Source organism: Vulpes vulpes, chromosome 8 (assembly GCF_048418805.1).
Source record: "Vulpes vulpes isolate BD-2025 chromosome 8, VulVul3, whole genome shotgun sequence".
In the NCBI taxonomy this organism is placed as follows: domain Eukaryota; kingdom Metazoa; phylum Chordata; class Mammalia; order Carnivora; family Canidae; genus Vulpes; species Vulpes vulpes.
Window position 1 is genome coordinate 31570283 of NC_132787.1, and position 17200 is coordinate 31587482.

The following is a 17200-nucleotide window of genomic DNA, read 5'->3' on the forward strand; positions in this document are numbered from 1 at the left end:
CCCGGGATCGAGTCCCATGTCGGGCTCCCTGCATGGAGCCTGCTTCTCCCTCTGCCTATATCTCTGCCTCTCTCTCTCTCTGTGTGTGTGTGTGTGTGTGTGTGTGTGTCTCATGAATAAATAAATAAAATCTTTAAAAAAATAAAATAAAATAACCTTATGTATACATGGGTTGTCAGAATAAGTGGGTGGCATTAGATATGAAAAAGATTAGCCATATACTGATTAAGTACTGGAAGGTTAGTGATAGGTAAGTGGGAATCATGATTGCATACTTTCTATTTTTTATAGATTTTGAAATTCTTATTAAAAACATGTTTTAAATCAATTAAAATTTTTAAAATGTTCCTCCTGAGATACATAGTTTCTTCTAAGACAATACACATGGGCTCTGGTTTTTAAAATAAAGCTCGATAGGTCATCAAATTTGTAAAACTATGGTATTAGAGATTTTTACTCTATATTTTTTTAAAGAATAGGGAATGAAAGAAATTATCTGTAGCTGCAAACAACAGTAATGGCACATTCACCACATATTCTAACAGGGTCAGTTTTGAAACAATAAAAACACTAAGGATGCTGGGATCAGACCACCTAAGTTAAAATGGCTTTGATATTAGCTTGGGTAATGACAGTGAGTAACCTGAGTAACCACTTAACGTCTCCGTGACACAGTATCTTTTTTCTATCAAAAGGAGAATAATCCTCATAGGGTTGTAAGAATTAAATTAAATAACACATGTACTTGATAGAGTGCCTGGTATACAATTAATGCTCCAGTAACATTAATTTTTTTCATTGTAGTGGAGTAATAAAAATAACAGCTGTTAAGAGGATAGACTAGAAAGGTGGAATGTATGGGTTTTTATGAGATATGATCTTGGGCTGGTTACTCAACCTCTCTGTGCATCAGCTGCTATATCTATAATAAAGAATAAAAAAGGAAAGCAAGAGTCCTAAAGGATTCCTGAGTGAGGACCAAGTATTAACAGCGCCTGGCACACAATAAGTGCTCAAGAAATGCTAGCAATTATCATGCATACTTTAAAAGGGGGACATTTTGCTTGATGAAAAGTGATATGAAATTTCAATTCCTCCCTTCTCAAAAAGCCAGTATTTCCATATACATGGTATAGCATACCAAACACTGTTAAAATCATGTCACAGAATACTGGGACATTGTTTTGGAGCCTAAATCTAAGGGGAAATCTTTGATCTTCTCTGTTATCTCTTAACAAATGAATTCCCAATGCCAGTGAATTATTAAAAAAAAATAAAGTGATGGCAATGCACCAATTAGAACTGCTATATAAGGCTTTGAGGAAAAGAGTAAAGCTAGAACATGAAAAAATACTTCTTAAAATACTCTTTTTAATACTCAAAAAACACATCTTTTTAATGTAACCACAAATTAAAAATGGTCTATTTCACTTTACATGCCCCAGCTGTGGACTCTTCTTGAACACTGTATACCACCCACAAACATGTTCTTAGGGATGATGGTCATCAAGGATGTTTATAACAGTTAAGATATATTCTCCTGAATAAACTTCTGTCAGAAAAACAGAAGACGTGTCTTTTCCTCTTGATACAACCAGCTTGAAGGATAAATGCTAACTATAATAATATTTGACAGCCCTACAGCTGAGAATTTTGGAAATCCAAACAATACTTACAGTATGCACTTGTGGTGGTCGGTGATGCACTGTGAGCTGAGGTCCTGTTGATCCCAGGGCTAGTCCATTATTTACAACATATGTAGTTGTTTGAGGCACTCGAACTGTGACACCTACAAAAGAAAGTTAAGGCATAAAACTAGAATTCTAGGGACACCTGGGTGGTTCAGTCAGTTAAGCATCTGACTCTTGATTTCGGCTCATGTCATGGTCTCAGGGTTGAGAGATCAAGCCCTACATCTCGATGCTTAAGTGTCCCTCTCTTCCTCTGCCCCTCCCCCATCTCTTTCCCCCTCTTAAAAAAACACAAACAAAATCCCCTAGATTTCTATTGTAAATTTGGTAGAACACCGATTAAACACTTGAAGCCAACAAAGTGATGTTTTTAAAATTCGGAAGGAAAACCATTTCTAACCTGGAAGACTACACTCAACCAAATAATTGAGCCTGAGAAAAAAGAAATTTTCCTGTATGCATGCAACCAAAATGCAAGCAATAAAAAAAAAATCTTATTTCCATGAACCCTTTCCAAGAAGCCCTTGGAGGATGTGTGCCACCAACTATGAGACAGAAAATCAATAAAGAGGAAAATATGAGATACAAGAAACAGGAGATCCAGCCCTGGAGAGAAATAAATGGAATCCCTATCAAAAGAACTCTAAGCAAAAATCCTACAACAGAACACAGTGGTATACCATATGTAGAAGGCAAACAGACCAGAACAGAGCAGTATAACTCTAAAGGTAGACAAACTGAAGTCGTCCTCAAAAATATCTCTGCTGTCTCATCCTTTCAACTAGAACAGAAATCTTGACTATAAGTTATCCTTGGTTTGTGTTAATGAGGCTCCTCACTTTCTCTCCATGCCGTGCTGAACAACTAACGATACTCATTTCACTGAACAGAAAACTATTTTGACATATATTAGGGCAACATAAGCAGACAGTTTAAAGTCATCTACTGCCTGGACCATATTCCTGCCATAAATTCAGTTCCTGGCCCATACAATAGTGTGTACCTGACTATGGTGAGACCTTACTGACTGATTTCCCAGAAAACATTCTTATAAACTTGAGAAAAACTAAGTCAGATTGTGAACCAGAAACTCTGCTTAGTTTATTTTCTTCTTGAAATCATCACCTAACAATGGCAGTTTCTTTAAATAGCTAGATTTGCCTTTGCTATTAAATTTGGCAAAACTGAATATTTTTAGTGATATTTACTTAGGTGGCAAAATCAGACAGTAAAGCAGAAAGTAAAGATGGTGGTTACCTCTGATGAAAAGGGAGAGGGAAACAATTAAGGGTGGACATACTATAGTAAGTTTGTAGGATACTGATAAAGCTCTATTTTTTAGAATGGTGAAGATTTCATAGGTGGTTCATTTTGTTAGTTGTCTTTAAACTTTCATATGCTTTTTATACAAACTATATTTTACTACTGAATATAATATATACATAAAATTGTGTGTGTGTGTGTGTGTGCACGTGATGCACGTGTATGTGTGTAGAAACAAAAGATTTCCTTTAATATTTTCCTGTCTTCTATTTCTCAGCTTAACCATTATTGCCATCATTTGGGCTATGCCACAATTGATCATTCGTACTTTAATTAGGCAAGGTATCTCTTAAAGAGTGCAGATCACTATCAAACAGAGCATTGTGAGAATACAGGCCATAAATAAAATTAAATTGAAGACAATACATGGAAAAGAAATCATATATTACACATGTCCAATTTTTCTGGTTAACTCTTTAGGGAAGAAAAAAATTAATAATAGTTTTAAAGATATTATAAGCATTTTTTGCTAAATCTAATGTCAATATAAGCCCACTAAATGTTGAAGAACTACATGTAACTTGAGGCCACACACAAGAAAAGAGTCTCTTACTATTTTGGGGATTGACCTGCCGAACAGCAGGAGCCTGCATAACCGTTCCTCGTAGGGGAGCCTGAGCTGGTGGTGCTGGGAGAGTTGTATAAACTACTTGGTGGTTTGCAGGAGCTCTTGGTACAGGGAGTCTTGTGGTCACCTGAGTTACTGGACGATGTGTTACATTCACGGTGGTTGGAGCTAACAAAAAGCAGAAAAACATATTGAAATGCAGTTTTAAGTAAACAGTTATTAATGGTAAGTAATTTTGCACAAAATCTAACTACAATAAAGAGAGAAATACAGACAACAGTCTCCTTTTGTAATCTTGAAAGAGAAGACTGATATGGCTAACCAAAACTAACAATACTATTATTACAAACCAAACTTCAAAAAAAAAAAAAAAAACACTTCAATCATGTCCAATGCCCTTCCCACTCTTTAGTTTTGACTTAAACCTGTGAAGATAAAGACTTGAGAGTATGATCTTAAGGGAGTGACTTAAAACAGCAAATTTTCACTCCTCACTTCTCAATGTTTAATTATTCTTAATACAGAAGGATTTGGGGTCTTCTAGGCCTTCTACTAATGGCAAATCCAAGAATAACTATATTCCCACAGTTCAACAAACTGGCTAGCTAATGTAACTGGTATTTTCTTTAGGTGACCCAAACCATCTCCTAATTCAAAACAATAAAACATTAATTAAAATACAGAATTCTTCCTTCTCTACTCCAGCATTCTTCCTAATCTATATTCTAGAGAACATTCATGCCTTGAGTGATGTTAACATCATATATATTATGATTATATTAACATATATTTCTCAAAAAAAGTCCTAAATGTTCACTGGCAGCATGGAACTACAATAATTATTTTAGGGGTTAACACATTCTTGTTAATAACTCTCTGAATTATCATCACATTTCACAAGTAACCACATATTAAATAAAAAAATAATAAATCTACTTTCACATGGAAAAACAGATTTCATCATAAAACAAATTTGGAGGTAAATACTGACTATGACATAAATAAAAAGGTTTCTTTACTAATGGCTTACTTACTAACATCTTTACTTAATCTTTACATATCCAAACTTTCAATGTGAGCCTTTAGAAAGGGAAAAAAAGTATACAAGGAGGAATCCTTACACCTCCTTCATCTCTTTATTACCCATTTTCTTATTTATACTGTACATGGTTTGCTTAATGATATTTCCTTCTAAATTATCTAAATTGGTGACTTAAACTTTGATTTCACTAGATACAATTCCATGTGAATTCAACGTTTTCCTTAATGAGAAAAATCCATATATACTTTGCAGATAAATCTCTAATGATGGGCTATTTTATAAAAAAGACAAATGGTCTTGGGGCACCTGGGTGGCTCAGTCAGTTTTGTCTGACTCTCGGTTCTGGGGTTGTGTGAGTGAGCCCCATGTGGGGCTCCACATCCAACACAGAGTCAGATTGAGATTCTATCCCTCTCCCTTCCCCTCTACCATACACCCCACCATCTGTCCCTCTGCTAGTGCATGCGTGCACTTTCCCTCTCAAATAAATACATAAATTCAATCTTAAAAAGAAAAAAAAAAAAGGAAAAGAAAAGACAAATTGTCTAGATTGGCTTCCCAACAGTTTAGGAGATCTATACTACATTTTGAAAATGTAGGTAGGATTTAAGAACTTCTTGAGAGGCAGTGAGTCAAAATATCAGTACATATCTCCAAATGGTAGGGTTAGGCCAGTTAAAACTAGTTCACATTAAGAATCATTTACGATTTATTTCTTCGTCAGTCAATTATTACTTTGTGGTCATAATCAGAGTGAATCATTCCACTCATCCCCTTAAGAGAAACCATATTCATTTCTGCTGCTTATAGTGACACATGACAGAGACCTATATAATTTCTCTTCTTTATAACCACTCTGTATCTGTGCTGCTATTGAAGATGGTCAGCAAATCTAAGCTATATTACATTCAAAAAGTTGTATTGTCCCAAAATAAAAGAATTATCCCTTAATTTTCAATCTAATTTTTCCACTTACTTCCATAGTCCTATTTCATTTTAGGCAAAACTAAAAGCTTCAATTCAATGATTCGGCAAGTTACCTGTAGGTAGTAAATGTATGGTTGTCTGAGATGGTCCACTTGTTGGCACCCCAGATGGCTGAAGAGGTGGAGCTGGCTGGATAGGTTGCAATGGTCGAGACACAGGTTGAGAAGAACCCATGGTTGACACAGGAGTATGGTTTAGCTTTTTAGGTTCTATTAATTAAAAGACAGACATTGTGATTATTGATAGACAAAAATTAGAAATACAGGTTTTCCTTTTATTTGTGAATTTTACATTTGCTTGCCACTCAATCACATTTACCACTATGAGAACAATTTATTTCTATTTTAATCGTGCACATTTGCCAGGTTAAAACATTACATCATGGCCTTAAACAATTCACCATTAGTTCTAATACATATTCTAATTCACATTTATAGATATCTAGTTTTACATTGTTTTTTATGAAAGAATCCTATTTCTGAACTCAATACAATATCATATCAATCAGAATTATTTCATTTCCTATATTCATACATGTATGTATCTATATCAAGGACATCCATCTAAACAAATATCTATAAATTGATGAGTTTTTTACGAGTTATCTTGAACTCTAATTACTCTACAAATGTTTAGGTTCTTTTGTTTGATAATATAGGTGGTTGCTTATTTACACTACCCAGTCTTTAAAATAGAATAGAGTGTCTGATTTCAAAAAAGGTGTTGGACAGCCTATGGAATAAATGTTCACATCTCAGAAGAAGCCCTTAAAAAAAGGTAACCACTATATGGCATAATGTAAAGACTATAACAAAAGCCCTTCTATCCAAAATGATCCCCACTGATTTCTGAATTCTAAGGAATTCTTCACTACACTGTAAAAAAATTAAAGCGTTAGCTGCTTTAACTGGGTGCTGATGGAAAACAATGAACTTTGGAATAGAAAATTTAAGGTATACTCAAAGGTGGGGCCATGGGAAAAGGCCCCACAAAGCAGGGATGCTAGAAAAGGAATGGTAAGGGCACTGATAACTTTGCTTACTTGACTTTTTTTATTCACAATCAGCCCTACCTGTGTCCTCTCAAAAATAACCTGTATTTATTTTTATCTTCTAGGGATTCATTATATTTGGACTTGTCTATAAAAAAAAAAAAAGAAAGAAAAATCAATGCAGATGATTTTAAACTGTTTAATAATAATATACTGGCATGAATTAAATTCGGACAAATGATTGGATAAATCTTCCAATTTTACATCAGATTTATACCAAAAAACTTGAGTTTACTGTCACATAATCAATTGTATAGCTACTTGTTTCCCTAAAACCAATTAACGATCCTATTCTCTAAAATATGTTTTTAAATCTATAGGTTATTTTTAAATTTAATGTTAAGGTAATAATTAACCTAGTAACTTATCTTACTAAATTTTCCACATACATTATGTAATTATCACCACAGTTTCACACATATATCTGTAAATAGTTGTGTAGCCAAGTTTGAGAAATATTTTATGTATCTTGAATCATTCTTAGAGAAATTACATTATTAATTAGCATAGTAAAGGTTCAGAGAAGTCTACTAAAGGGGGGGGGGGAACCCATATAATTTTTATTGAATTCAGCATTTCCCCAGCATATTTAACCATGGGACTTTTTATTCACACTATCTATTAACACTGCAGAAGAATTATTGAGAATATTAGTTAACATCTATCCAATTTAATTTATAAATATTGTAATTAACTCAGAATAATACTGAGCATTTTGGATGTGCAGGCTTTTTAACATCACCTTCATTTTTGTTTATATAATCTTAAATAAAGAAAATTAATTCAAATAACCAAAATTAAATGTATACACACTTCAAAGTACCTACATTAAAGGGCATGGGTGCACACAGACACATGAACACACACAGAAAGAACATTTAATTTAGAGTCAAAAGACCTGGGTTTGATTCCCAGCTCCTTTACTGACTCTGACTTGCACTCTCTGAATCAATTATCAACTCTAAAATGGGCATTACAAGGCTATTACAAAGATCAAGTGAAATAAAAGATTTAAAAAGAGGGATGCTCCATAAGTTAAATAGTCTCCTAACTGCTGTTTTCCTCTATGCTTTGTTCATATTCATTCAAAATTAGATTTCAATTTTTTAATTCTAATATAAAAAATTCTCATTCTAAAATAGATACAAATACATCAAGCATAATACTGTAGGGATCTGTCTTCACCGATTACTCTGCTCGGTTAAACGGGAAAAATGTTATCAAAGCATTCCTTTGTAGTAGTACTATTACTTATGAGTACCTTGTGAAGCTCCATTCTCTTCATCATCCATTGTGAGATCAATGACACCGCCCGAATCACTGCCTGTGGCTTTTCCACTCTGAAAAACAAAACTTCTGCATTTTGCAAAGGAAACTCTGGCAGACATAAAGAAGAATGAAATAATACTTAGGGGCAACAAGGATAATGAGTAGCCTGTATCAATCTGGACCACTAAATGGCTTTACCTGAAAACACAGAATTTGTCTGACAAATGATCCCGAATACTCATGAGCTATACATCTGTCATAGAGAAAGTAATTTTGAATATTTTTTACAATTATAGAAATTTTTTAATTTGTCAATTGCATAGGGTTATTAAGTGATTTAGTCTTTTAACTGATAAGTATATAAACACCATTCATTTTCCCGCACCTAAAACATTGACCAATCCTACACTACATTAATATTAATTCACCAAAAGCAATTTCAAAGCTAGAATTAAGTTGTATAAAATACTTATATAAATAGTTATATAAAATAATCTAAATCTATGTTTTTCCCCCAAAAGAAGGTATGGTATGATAAGATATGATGTGCTATGCTGTTAACTGACATCCAATTTGACCTAAGTCAACTTATTGTCCCAAATCATTAGAAATGTTCATTTTTAAAAATTAGAAATATAATTTTAACTACATACAGCAACAAAGAAGGAAAGTAGTACAATATAGATGTAAGGAACCAGTAATCTGAGTCAAAAAGACTGAGGGCATCTTTTAGTTCCAGCACATATCAGCAATGTGAATTTATATTAAAAGATAATATCCTCGGGATCCCTGGGTGGCGCAGCGGTTTGGCGCCTGCCTTTGGCCCAGGGCGCGATCCTGGAGACCCGGGATCGAATCCCACGTCAGGCTCCCGGTGCATGGAGCCTGCTTCTCCCTCTGCCTGTGTCTCTGCCTCTCTCTCTCTCTCTCTGTATGACTATCATAAATAAATAATAAAATAAAAAATTAAAAAAAAAAAAAAAGATAATATCCTCAATTTCCAAACTCTGCATATAGGATCTGTTATGAGCAATAATCCAAATATGCATACAAAGAGCCTAACACCAGGCATGACATGTGCTGTGTAAAAAATGCTAATCATAATTAATATGTTATACTGAGATCAGCTCCAAATGACTAAAGTTTTTAACTGCAAAATTCAGACTTTACAAATTTAAGAATATAATTCCTTGACATTAAAAAACTCAGGCCAAATCCAAAGATAATGATTTAATTCTAAATCTTACAACTATAAATCTTTCTCTAATAATGACTTCATAGAAAATGATTTGTTAACTAACACACACAATAATCTTAAAATCCAAAACTAGAAGTTCTTAACAAATCCTTAAGGAATGTAACAAAATCCACCTGCTACAACATATTTACAAGGTCCAATTTTCAAAATTTACTAAACTTTACATTTATCAAAAATTACCAGACAAATATGCAAAACCCAATAAAATAGAACCCAACTAAAGACAAAAGACAGTCAAGAGAAAATGACTCCAAGTAGAACTAGAAGTTGAATTCAGCAAAGACTCCAAAGCAGCTTTTAAGAATATATTAAAAAATATAAAGGAAAGTATTATATTAATGAATGTACAGGCAAGAAATCTCAGTAGTAGAAACTGAAAAACAAAAACAGAAACTCTAGGTCTGAAAAGTTTGATTACTAATTTAATTTTCATTGTATTAAGGAATACTGATCGAAATCCATTACCCTGTGCATTGTAATTAGAATTTTACTTTGAAACAGAAGGAAAAACTCTTACCTGTGATGTGCTATCAGCTGCTTTCTTATTAACGGAAGCATCTATTGTTTTGTTTGTCTGGTTTTCTGAGGAGTCAAAAAAGAGAGCCATTTCTAAAAGCACCAACAAAATGTGAAAGGTTTGGTTGTTTTATATACAACAATTGATGTAATTTTCTGTTTTTCTGTCAACATGTCACATATGTAAATGAACTTTCTCATACACCATTGCTATTTTAACTTTCAGATGGGTAAATTCATAAAAGAAAAAATTTTCATTTACCCATTGCTCAGATTAACTATATCCTAAGAAATATCTTCAGGGAAATACAGAATGTGCGTAACTTAAATGTCCTAACATATAATTGCTCCATATTATATGCCTTTGGAGAAAAAGATGTAATGACATGGCAAAGATATAATGAATTCATTAGCAAACTACACAGTGATTCTGAGAAAATATACATGCATAATCTCAGTACTTCAATCACAGATGATTTTTCTTTATTCATTTTTCAATTAACTTGTATTGAGTTTGTGATACACATAGACACACAAAAGTTACTTCCAGAACAGCAAAGAAAATAAATCAAGTAGGTTTTTCTGCCTCAACTTCCATAGAGAAGGTATTAAATTTTATCAAATGTCTTTAACATCTACTGAGGTGATTATGTAACTGTTCCTCTTTGGTAATGTAGTGAATTTCCAATGTCGAAACATCCTATCCCTGTTTTCTGTAGATAAGAACATTCTTGGTCAAAATATGGCATTTCTTTCATTTCAAATCTTCAGAACACATATAGATTAAATTATTTATGCTTAAAAAGAGGTAGAACTATGCATTTCATTATATATAAAATACACACACACACAATTGCCTGCACATCAAGAAAATTTGGATAAATATCCACCTACTAAAACAGGTTTTCGTAAGCTAGCAAAGTAAAAAAGGCGGCCCTTGTAATGTCTCCCTTTTTTAATTATCTTAAGTTTTCTTGCAGGAAGAATATATTAATGTAATCTTTGCTTTTTAAAAAGTATCTTAAAATTACTTTATTTATAATGAATCAACATCTGTTCTGGACTGTGAAGCTTCTGAAATACCACTTAATAAAAAGCACAAACACCATTCATTCTCCAGCATTTAAAATGTTGACCAATTCTACATTAAATTATCAATATTAATTCACCAAAACACCAAAGGCAACTTCAAAGCTAGAATTAAGTTATATAAAATAATCTAAATCTATGTTTCCCCCCAAAAAAGATGGTATAGTAAGATAAGATATAGTGTGCTATACTATTAACTGACATCCAATCTGACCTAAGTCAACTCATTGTCCCAAATCCTTAGAAAGTGTGTCTTTGATTTGCATTTCCCTGATGATGGGTGAAGCTGAACATTATTTCATGTGCATGTTAGCCATCCTCCTCATGTCTTCTTTGGAAAAATATCTATTCATGTCTTCTGCCCATTTCTTAATTGGATTACTTGTTTCTTGAGCACTGAATTTGATGTTATATTTTCGATAATACTGCTTTATCAAATATCATTTGTCAGTATCATATGTCTTATCTTCTCCCATTTCATAGTCTGCCTTTTTGTTTTATTATTTCCTTCACTGTGTAGAAGCTTTTTATCTTCATGAAGTGCCAATAGTTCATTTCTGCTTTTGTTTCCTTTGCCTCCAGCAATGTGTCCAGTAAGAAGTTGCTACAGCTGAGGTGAACAAAGTTACTGCCTGTGTTCTCTGGAATTTTGGTGATTTCCTGTCCCACATTGAGGTCTTTCATCCATTTTTAATTTATTTTTGCGTACAGTGTAAGAAAGTGGTCCAGTTTCATTCTTCTGCAATGTGGCTGTCCAGTTTTCTCAACACCATTTGTGAAGAGAATGTCTTTTGTCCATTGGATATTTTCTTTCCTGCTTTTAGTTGTGGATCCATTTCTAGATTCTCTATTCTGTTCCATTGATCTATGTGTCTGCTTTTGTGCCAGTACCATACTGTCTTGATGATTACAGCTTTGTAATACAGCTTGGTGACTGGAATTGTGATGCCTCCATCTTTCGTTTTGTTTTTCAGGACTGCTTTGGCTACTCAGCATCTTTTGTGGTTTCACACAAATTTCAGGATTGTTTGTTCTAGCTCTGTGAAAAATTCTGGTGGTATTTTGATATGGATGGCATTAAATGTGTAGATGCTTTGGGTAGAATGGACATTTTAACAATGTTTGTGCTTCCAATCCATGAGCATGGAATGTTTTTCCATTTCCTTGTGTCCTCTTCAATTTTTTTCTTCAAGTGTTCTATAGTTTTCAGAGTACAGATCTTTTACCTCTTTGGTAAGGTTTCTTCCTACACATCTTATGGTTTTTGTTGCAACTGTAAATGGGACGGATACCTTTCTTTCTCTGCTGTTTCACTACTGGTGTACAGAAAAACAACAGATTTCTGTAAATTGATTTTATAGCTTGCAACTTTGCTGAACCGATGTGTTAGTTCCAGCAAATTTTTGGTGGAGTCTTTCAGGTTTTCTACATACTGTGGTGTCAGTTGTGATCTTTCCTCTATCATTTGCGATTTTATTCCAGTCCTTTCACTTTTCTTTGTGATACGTCTGGCTAGGGGTAAATCAATTTTATTAATTCTTTCAAAGAACCAACTCTTGGTTCCACTGATCTATTCTACTGGGTTTTTTTTTTGTTTCTATATCATCTATTTCTGCTCTAATCTTTATTATTTTCCTTCTGCTGGCCTAAGGCTTTATTTGCTGTTCTTTTACTAGCTCCTTTACATGATAAGTTGGTTTGTATATTTGAGCCTTTTCTTGCTTCTTGAGGTAGGCCCGCAATACACTTCCCTCTTAGGACTGCCTTTGCTGGATTCCAAAGACTTTGGAATGCTGTATTTTCATTTGCATACATGTATTTTTTTTTATTCTTCTTTAATTTCCTGGCTAAGTCATTCATTCTTTAGAATGTTCTTTAACCTCAGGACGCCTGGGTGGCTCAGCAGTTGAGCATATGCCTTCGGCTCAGGTCCTGATCCGGGATCTGGGGATCAAGTCCCACATCAGGCTTCCTGCAAGGAGCCTGCTTCTCCCTTTGCCTATGTCTCTGCCTCTCTCTGTGTGTCTCTCATGAATAAATAAATGAAATCTTAAAAAAAAAATGTTCTTTAACCTCCATGTATTTGTGGCCTTCCTATTTCTTGTGGTTGAGTTCAAATTTCATAGCACTGTGGTCTGAAAATATTCATGGTTATGATTTTTTTAAAAAGATTTTATTTATTTATTCATGAAAGACCTGGGGAGAGAGAGAGAGAGAGAGAGAGAGAGAGAGAGAGAGAGAGAGGCAGAGACACAGGCAGAGGGAGAAGCAGGCTCCACAAAAGGAGCCTGATGTGGGACTCGATCCCGGGATTCCAGGACCATGCCCTGGACCAAAGGCAGGTGCTAAACCACTGAGACACCCAGGGATCCCTGATTTCAATCTTGATGTACATGTTGAGGGCTGATTTGTGATCCACTATGTGATCTATTCTGTAAAATGTTCCATGAGCACTCAAAAAGAATGTGTATTCTGGGCACCTGAGTGGCTCAACTGGTTAAGCATCTGCCTTCACCTCAGGTCATGATCCCAGAGTCCTGGGATCAAGTCCCTTGTCAGACTCCCTGCTGACCAGGGAATCTGCTTCTCCCTCTGTCCTTCCCCCCACTCATGCTCATTCTTTCTCTTTCTTGCTCTCTCTCACAAATATAAATAAAATCTTAAAAAGAATGTGCATTCTGCTGCTTTAGGATGAAATATTCTGAATATATGTTAAGTCTATCTGATCCAGTGTATCATTCAAAGTCATTGTTTCCTTACTGATTTTATGTTTAAATGATCTGTCCATTGCTGTAAGTGGTAATGGTGTTAGTGCTTTGTTGGATTTAATGGGAGTTTTCTGTTTCTTGGATTTTGAGGTCTGTTTCCTTCCCCAGATTAGGGAAGTTTTCAGCTATAATGTGCTCAAATAAGCCTTCTGTCCCTTTTTCTCACTCTTCTTTTGGGACTTTTATGATACAAATGTTACTATGCTTTAAAGAGTTGATGAGTTCCTTAAGTCTACATTTGGGATCTAGTATCTTTCATTCCCTCTTCTTTTTATATCACTGTTTCTTTGTGATTGTTAGTAAAGCCCTGTTATATTCCTGATCCTGAGAAGAACGTCTATATTAAGAGGAGGTCCCCACCTTCCCCACAAAAAAAGCCAGATCCTATTTCCCCTAGAGCTGAAGCTTTAAAGCACTCTATGAACACCTAGAGGGTGCATAAGGCGGGGCTTGAGGTAAGCAGCTCTGGTCTCCACTGGGTGGTGCTGATTTGCTCACTCTAGTCAGTCAGGACTGAAAGGGGATGGGAATGGCATCACTGTTCTCCTGGACCTGGAGTAGGGATGGGGGGGATGGGGTGGGGAGTTCACCCCTGCCACTCTTCAGGAAACCCTCACAGAGAGCAAACAATCACCCTTCTTGCCTCCCCGGTTCTCTGTCAGATCCTTGCCTTCACCCTGTGTTCGAGCTGTATGCCTGCCAGGCAGCACAGCACTCCTGTATTTCGTCGCAGGCATGCAGCTGGGTTTCAAAACTCCAAGTTTTAGGGACCCAGGCTGATCCTCTGGGGGAGGGTCTCACCACACTTTTGCTGTTTCATCCCAGAAAAGCAGTTGCATGACAGGGCAGCAATTCAGAGTTTATGGTAAAATGAAGCAAAAAGCCAGCACCAAGGTCTGCTTCTTTCAGCCACTGTCTTTTATTCCTTGCCAGGGAACAAGGCAGCACATTAGTGCCACCAGTTCTTTTGTCCCAGAGAGGCCACGCCACCCACTACCAAATGCACTCTAAAAAGAGAACGGTTTCTCCATTCTCCAGGGAATCCTCAGACCACACTGCCCACTCCCAGGTTTCTCTGTCCTCTTTCCCCACAGGAATACGACTAAGCCTGCCAGGCAAAACCATGGTGATGGCAAGGCCTTTTAAAACGTCAGACTTTGCAATCCACCGCTTATAGTAACTTGTAGTAATCAGTCCCTCTCCTTTACCCAGTCGATGGTTTTGGGGAAAAGTTTCTCTTGTGCAATCTGCTGTGCACTGCTTTTCTTCTCTCTTTCTCTCGCCCCCTCCCTCCTTTCTCTGTAATCAGGGGTCCCTCTCCTCCTGCAGTTCTTTTCTCAAACAAATCAACTCTCTGCAGCTTCTAAGTGGTTCCGAGATGTAGCTGTTTCTCTACCCTAGTTGTGTAGCTTGCTCTCAGACCTTAAACTGATTTCTTAGGTGTTTAAAATTATTTGATATTTACCCAGCTGTATGATACTACTAATACACTTGAGAGATGAGGCAAACTTAGGGTCCCTCTACTCCTCTAGTGTCTTAACTCCACCTTATAAATGAATAAAATTAATTATAATTTAAGCCCTAAATCTCCTAGCAGTCTCTAGAAGGATTCTTACTTTTATTATAAAGAGAAAATGCCGACTTACTGTATGAGGACACATGAACTATAAAAAAATACATACAAAACACATGCATTCTAGTTAGTTAGGCTATGTTCTCGTTAAGTCAATAATATCTACATTAAGTATAAGACTTGAAAAGTTTTAATTACACAACTAATTGATATATCATATTATGAATGTATTAACAGTTGGCTTTAACCTTCATTTTCAGCCCAAATTTGCCATATGGCTTCAGCTTAGGTTTTGGGAAGCCTAAATAACTAAATGCCTACTTTAATGTCATTTATGGTTCCTCTAAAATTATGCATGAGTACCGAATACATCATTTCATCAGATCTCATTCTAATTAACATGATGAACAATATACAAAAAAGTTTATCAGTCACATTTATGGTTAGTATCCAATAATTTACTTTCAAATATAGGTAAGCAATCTAAATAGAACTTGAAATATAGATCTCCTTAATTTATACAATAGAGTACATAGAATATATTAAGTAAATATATGGTAAAATACAAAAGTTTAAGTATATATCATCACAAAAGTATAATGATATACAGATGAAGAATGATTGTGAAAACTATTAGTTTTACATACAAAAACAATTAAGAACAGTCAGATAAATAAATACAAAACAGACTGACACTATGACTAATAGAGTACATTAGAGCTAATTAATTTTGGGGGAAAATATACCCTCTGTGTCAACAAATGGTCATAAAAATTTTAAGAAAACAGAATAATTGATATATAACTCTGATATCCATAGAAGTGTTTAGGGTATGAGCATTCACAAAACTTAGCAAAATCTTTTAAGTTATTTATTTCTTTTCAAGCCATGGTCTTTCAGGCCAAGTTTTATGCTTAAGGATATATCTTATCTTGTGACCATGAATTAAAAATTGTTTCAACTTAGACTCAATATTACATAAGGATAAAAAACTCCAAAATCACATGTCTATGAGAAATCAATTTCTACCTGACATTTTAAAAAATACTAAGGATTAGAAGAAAAAGAAATTAGATAAAAATGAAGTAACCCCCCAAAATCTTGCTCATTCATTGACCTCTGTTAAAAGTAACCATCTTCACTGCTGCAAACATGAATAGGAGTGTCTACTATAGAGTAATGTGGTAGCAGATAGGACTAACAAATATTGTTGTTATACCATGAAAGTATTTACATTTTAAATATTAATAATTTCATTTTTATATAAAATTTCAGATTTCCTCTTATATCCCAGATGTAAATTTGTATGAGGTTAATATTTAGCTCCTGTCTGATATTAATTTTGATCATCCACTCATTTACTATCAACAACCTTATGAAACACTATAATCACTGTTTTATATAAGAAAATATACTCAGAGGGCAAGTATACTACTAATGCCTACATGAGAAATTTAAAACACCAAAATACTTGTAAATCTCACTTATCAAATTTTGTACTTTAGAATGTTTCTTATTTGAATGTTTCTTGTATTTCATAGTTACTATGTCAGTAAAAGAGATACTAGCAGCAATTTCACTATTACACATTACACATTTTTGCCGATCTTTCAATTGGGAGTTAAGTGTGAAGCCAGAAATGAAGAATAAAAAAATTCAAGAATGCATACAAAATGTATGCTTCTTAAGAACAAGGAAGACAGAATTTTACAGATTTTAAATACAGGTACAATCAATTTCTCCTTTTTGCAATACTGGAAAATATACAGACATATGCAAACATAAATCATGTAATATGTCACGGGGGAAATATTTTATATTTTTCTTTTATAGAGAAAACAAAAAGCAATCACTTTATAGGAAATTAGAGAGGGAAGAACCTATTTTTAAATTGTTCAAATTTGTAAGATGTGAGTGATGAATGCACAAAGGATTTTAACAAATGGTAGGGAAGATATGTGGTTTGTCATTTGCCCATGTAAGCATATATTATGTAAATTATATACTTTAAAATAAATGTGTTCTATTCAGATAATTCTGCCAAACATATTATAAAAGTAATTCA

The 17200-nt window shown here is 34.5% G+C and overlaps 1 protein-coding gene across 26 annotated transcripts in view; it reads right to left on the bottom strand.

Annotated features, from left to right (window-relative positions):
* Positions 1–17200, bottom strand: part of ATF7IP (activating transcription factor 7 interacting protein) — a 110862-nt gene that overhangs the window by 5884 nt on the left and 87778 nt on the right. For all 26 annotated transcript variants that reach the window (XM_025995186.2, XM_072765976.1, XM_072765978.1 and 23 more), the window contains 5 exons: positions 9707–9771; positions 7924–8002; positions 5665–5820; positions 3568–3750; positions 1677–1789 (listed from right to left, as the gene is read on the bottom strand). In XM_025995186.2, coding sequence (XP_025850971.2) covers positions 1677–1789; positions 3568–3750; positions 5665–5820; positions 7924–8002; positions 9707–9771 — 596 coding nt within the window. The remainder of the gene's footprint in view (positions 1–1676; positions 1790–3567; positions 3751–5664; positions 5821–7923; positions 8003–9706; positions 9772–17200) is intronic.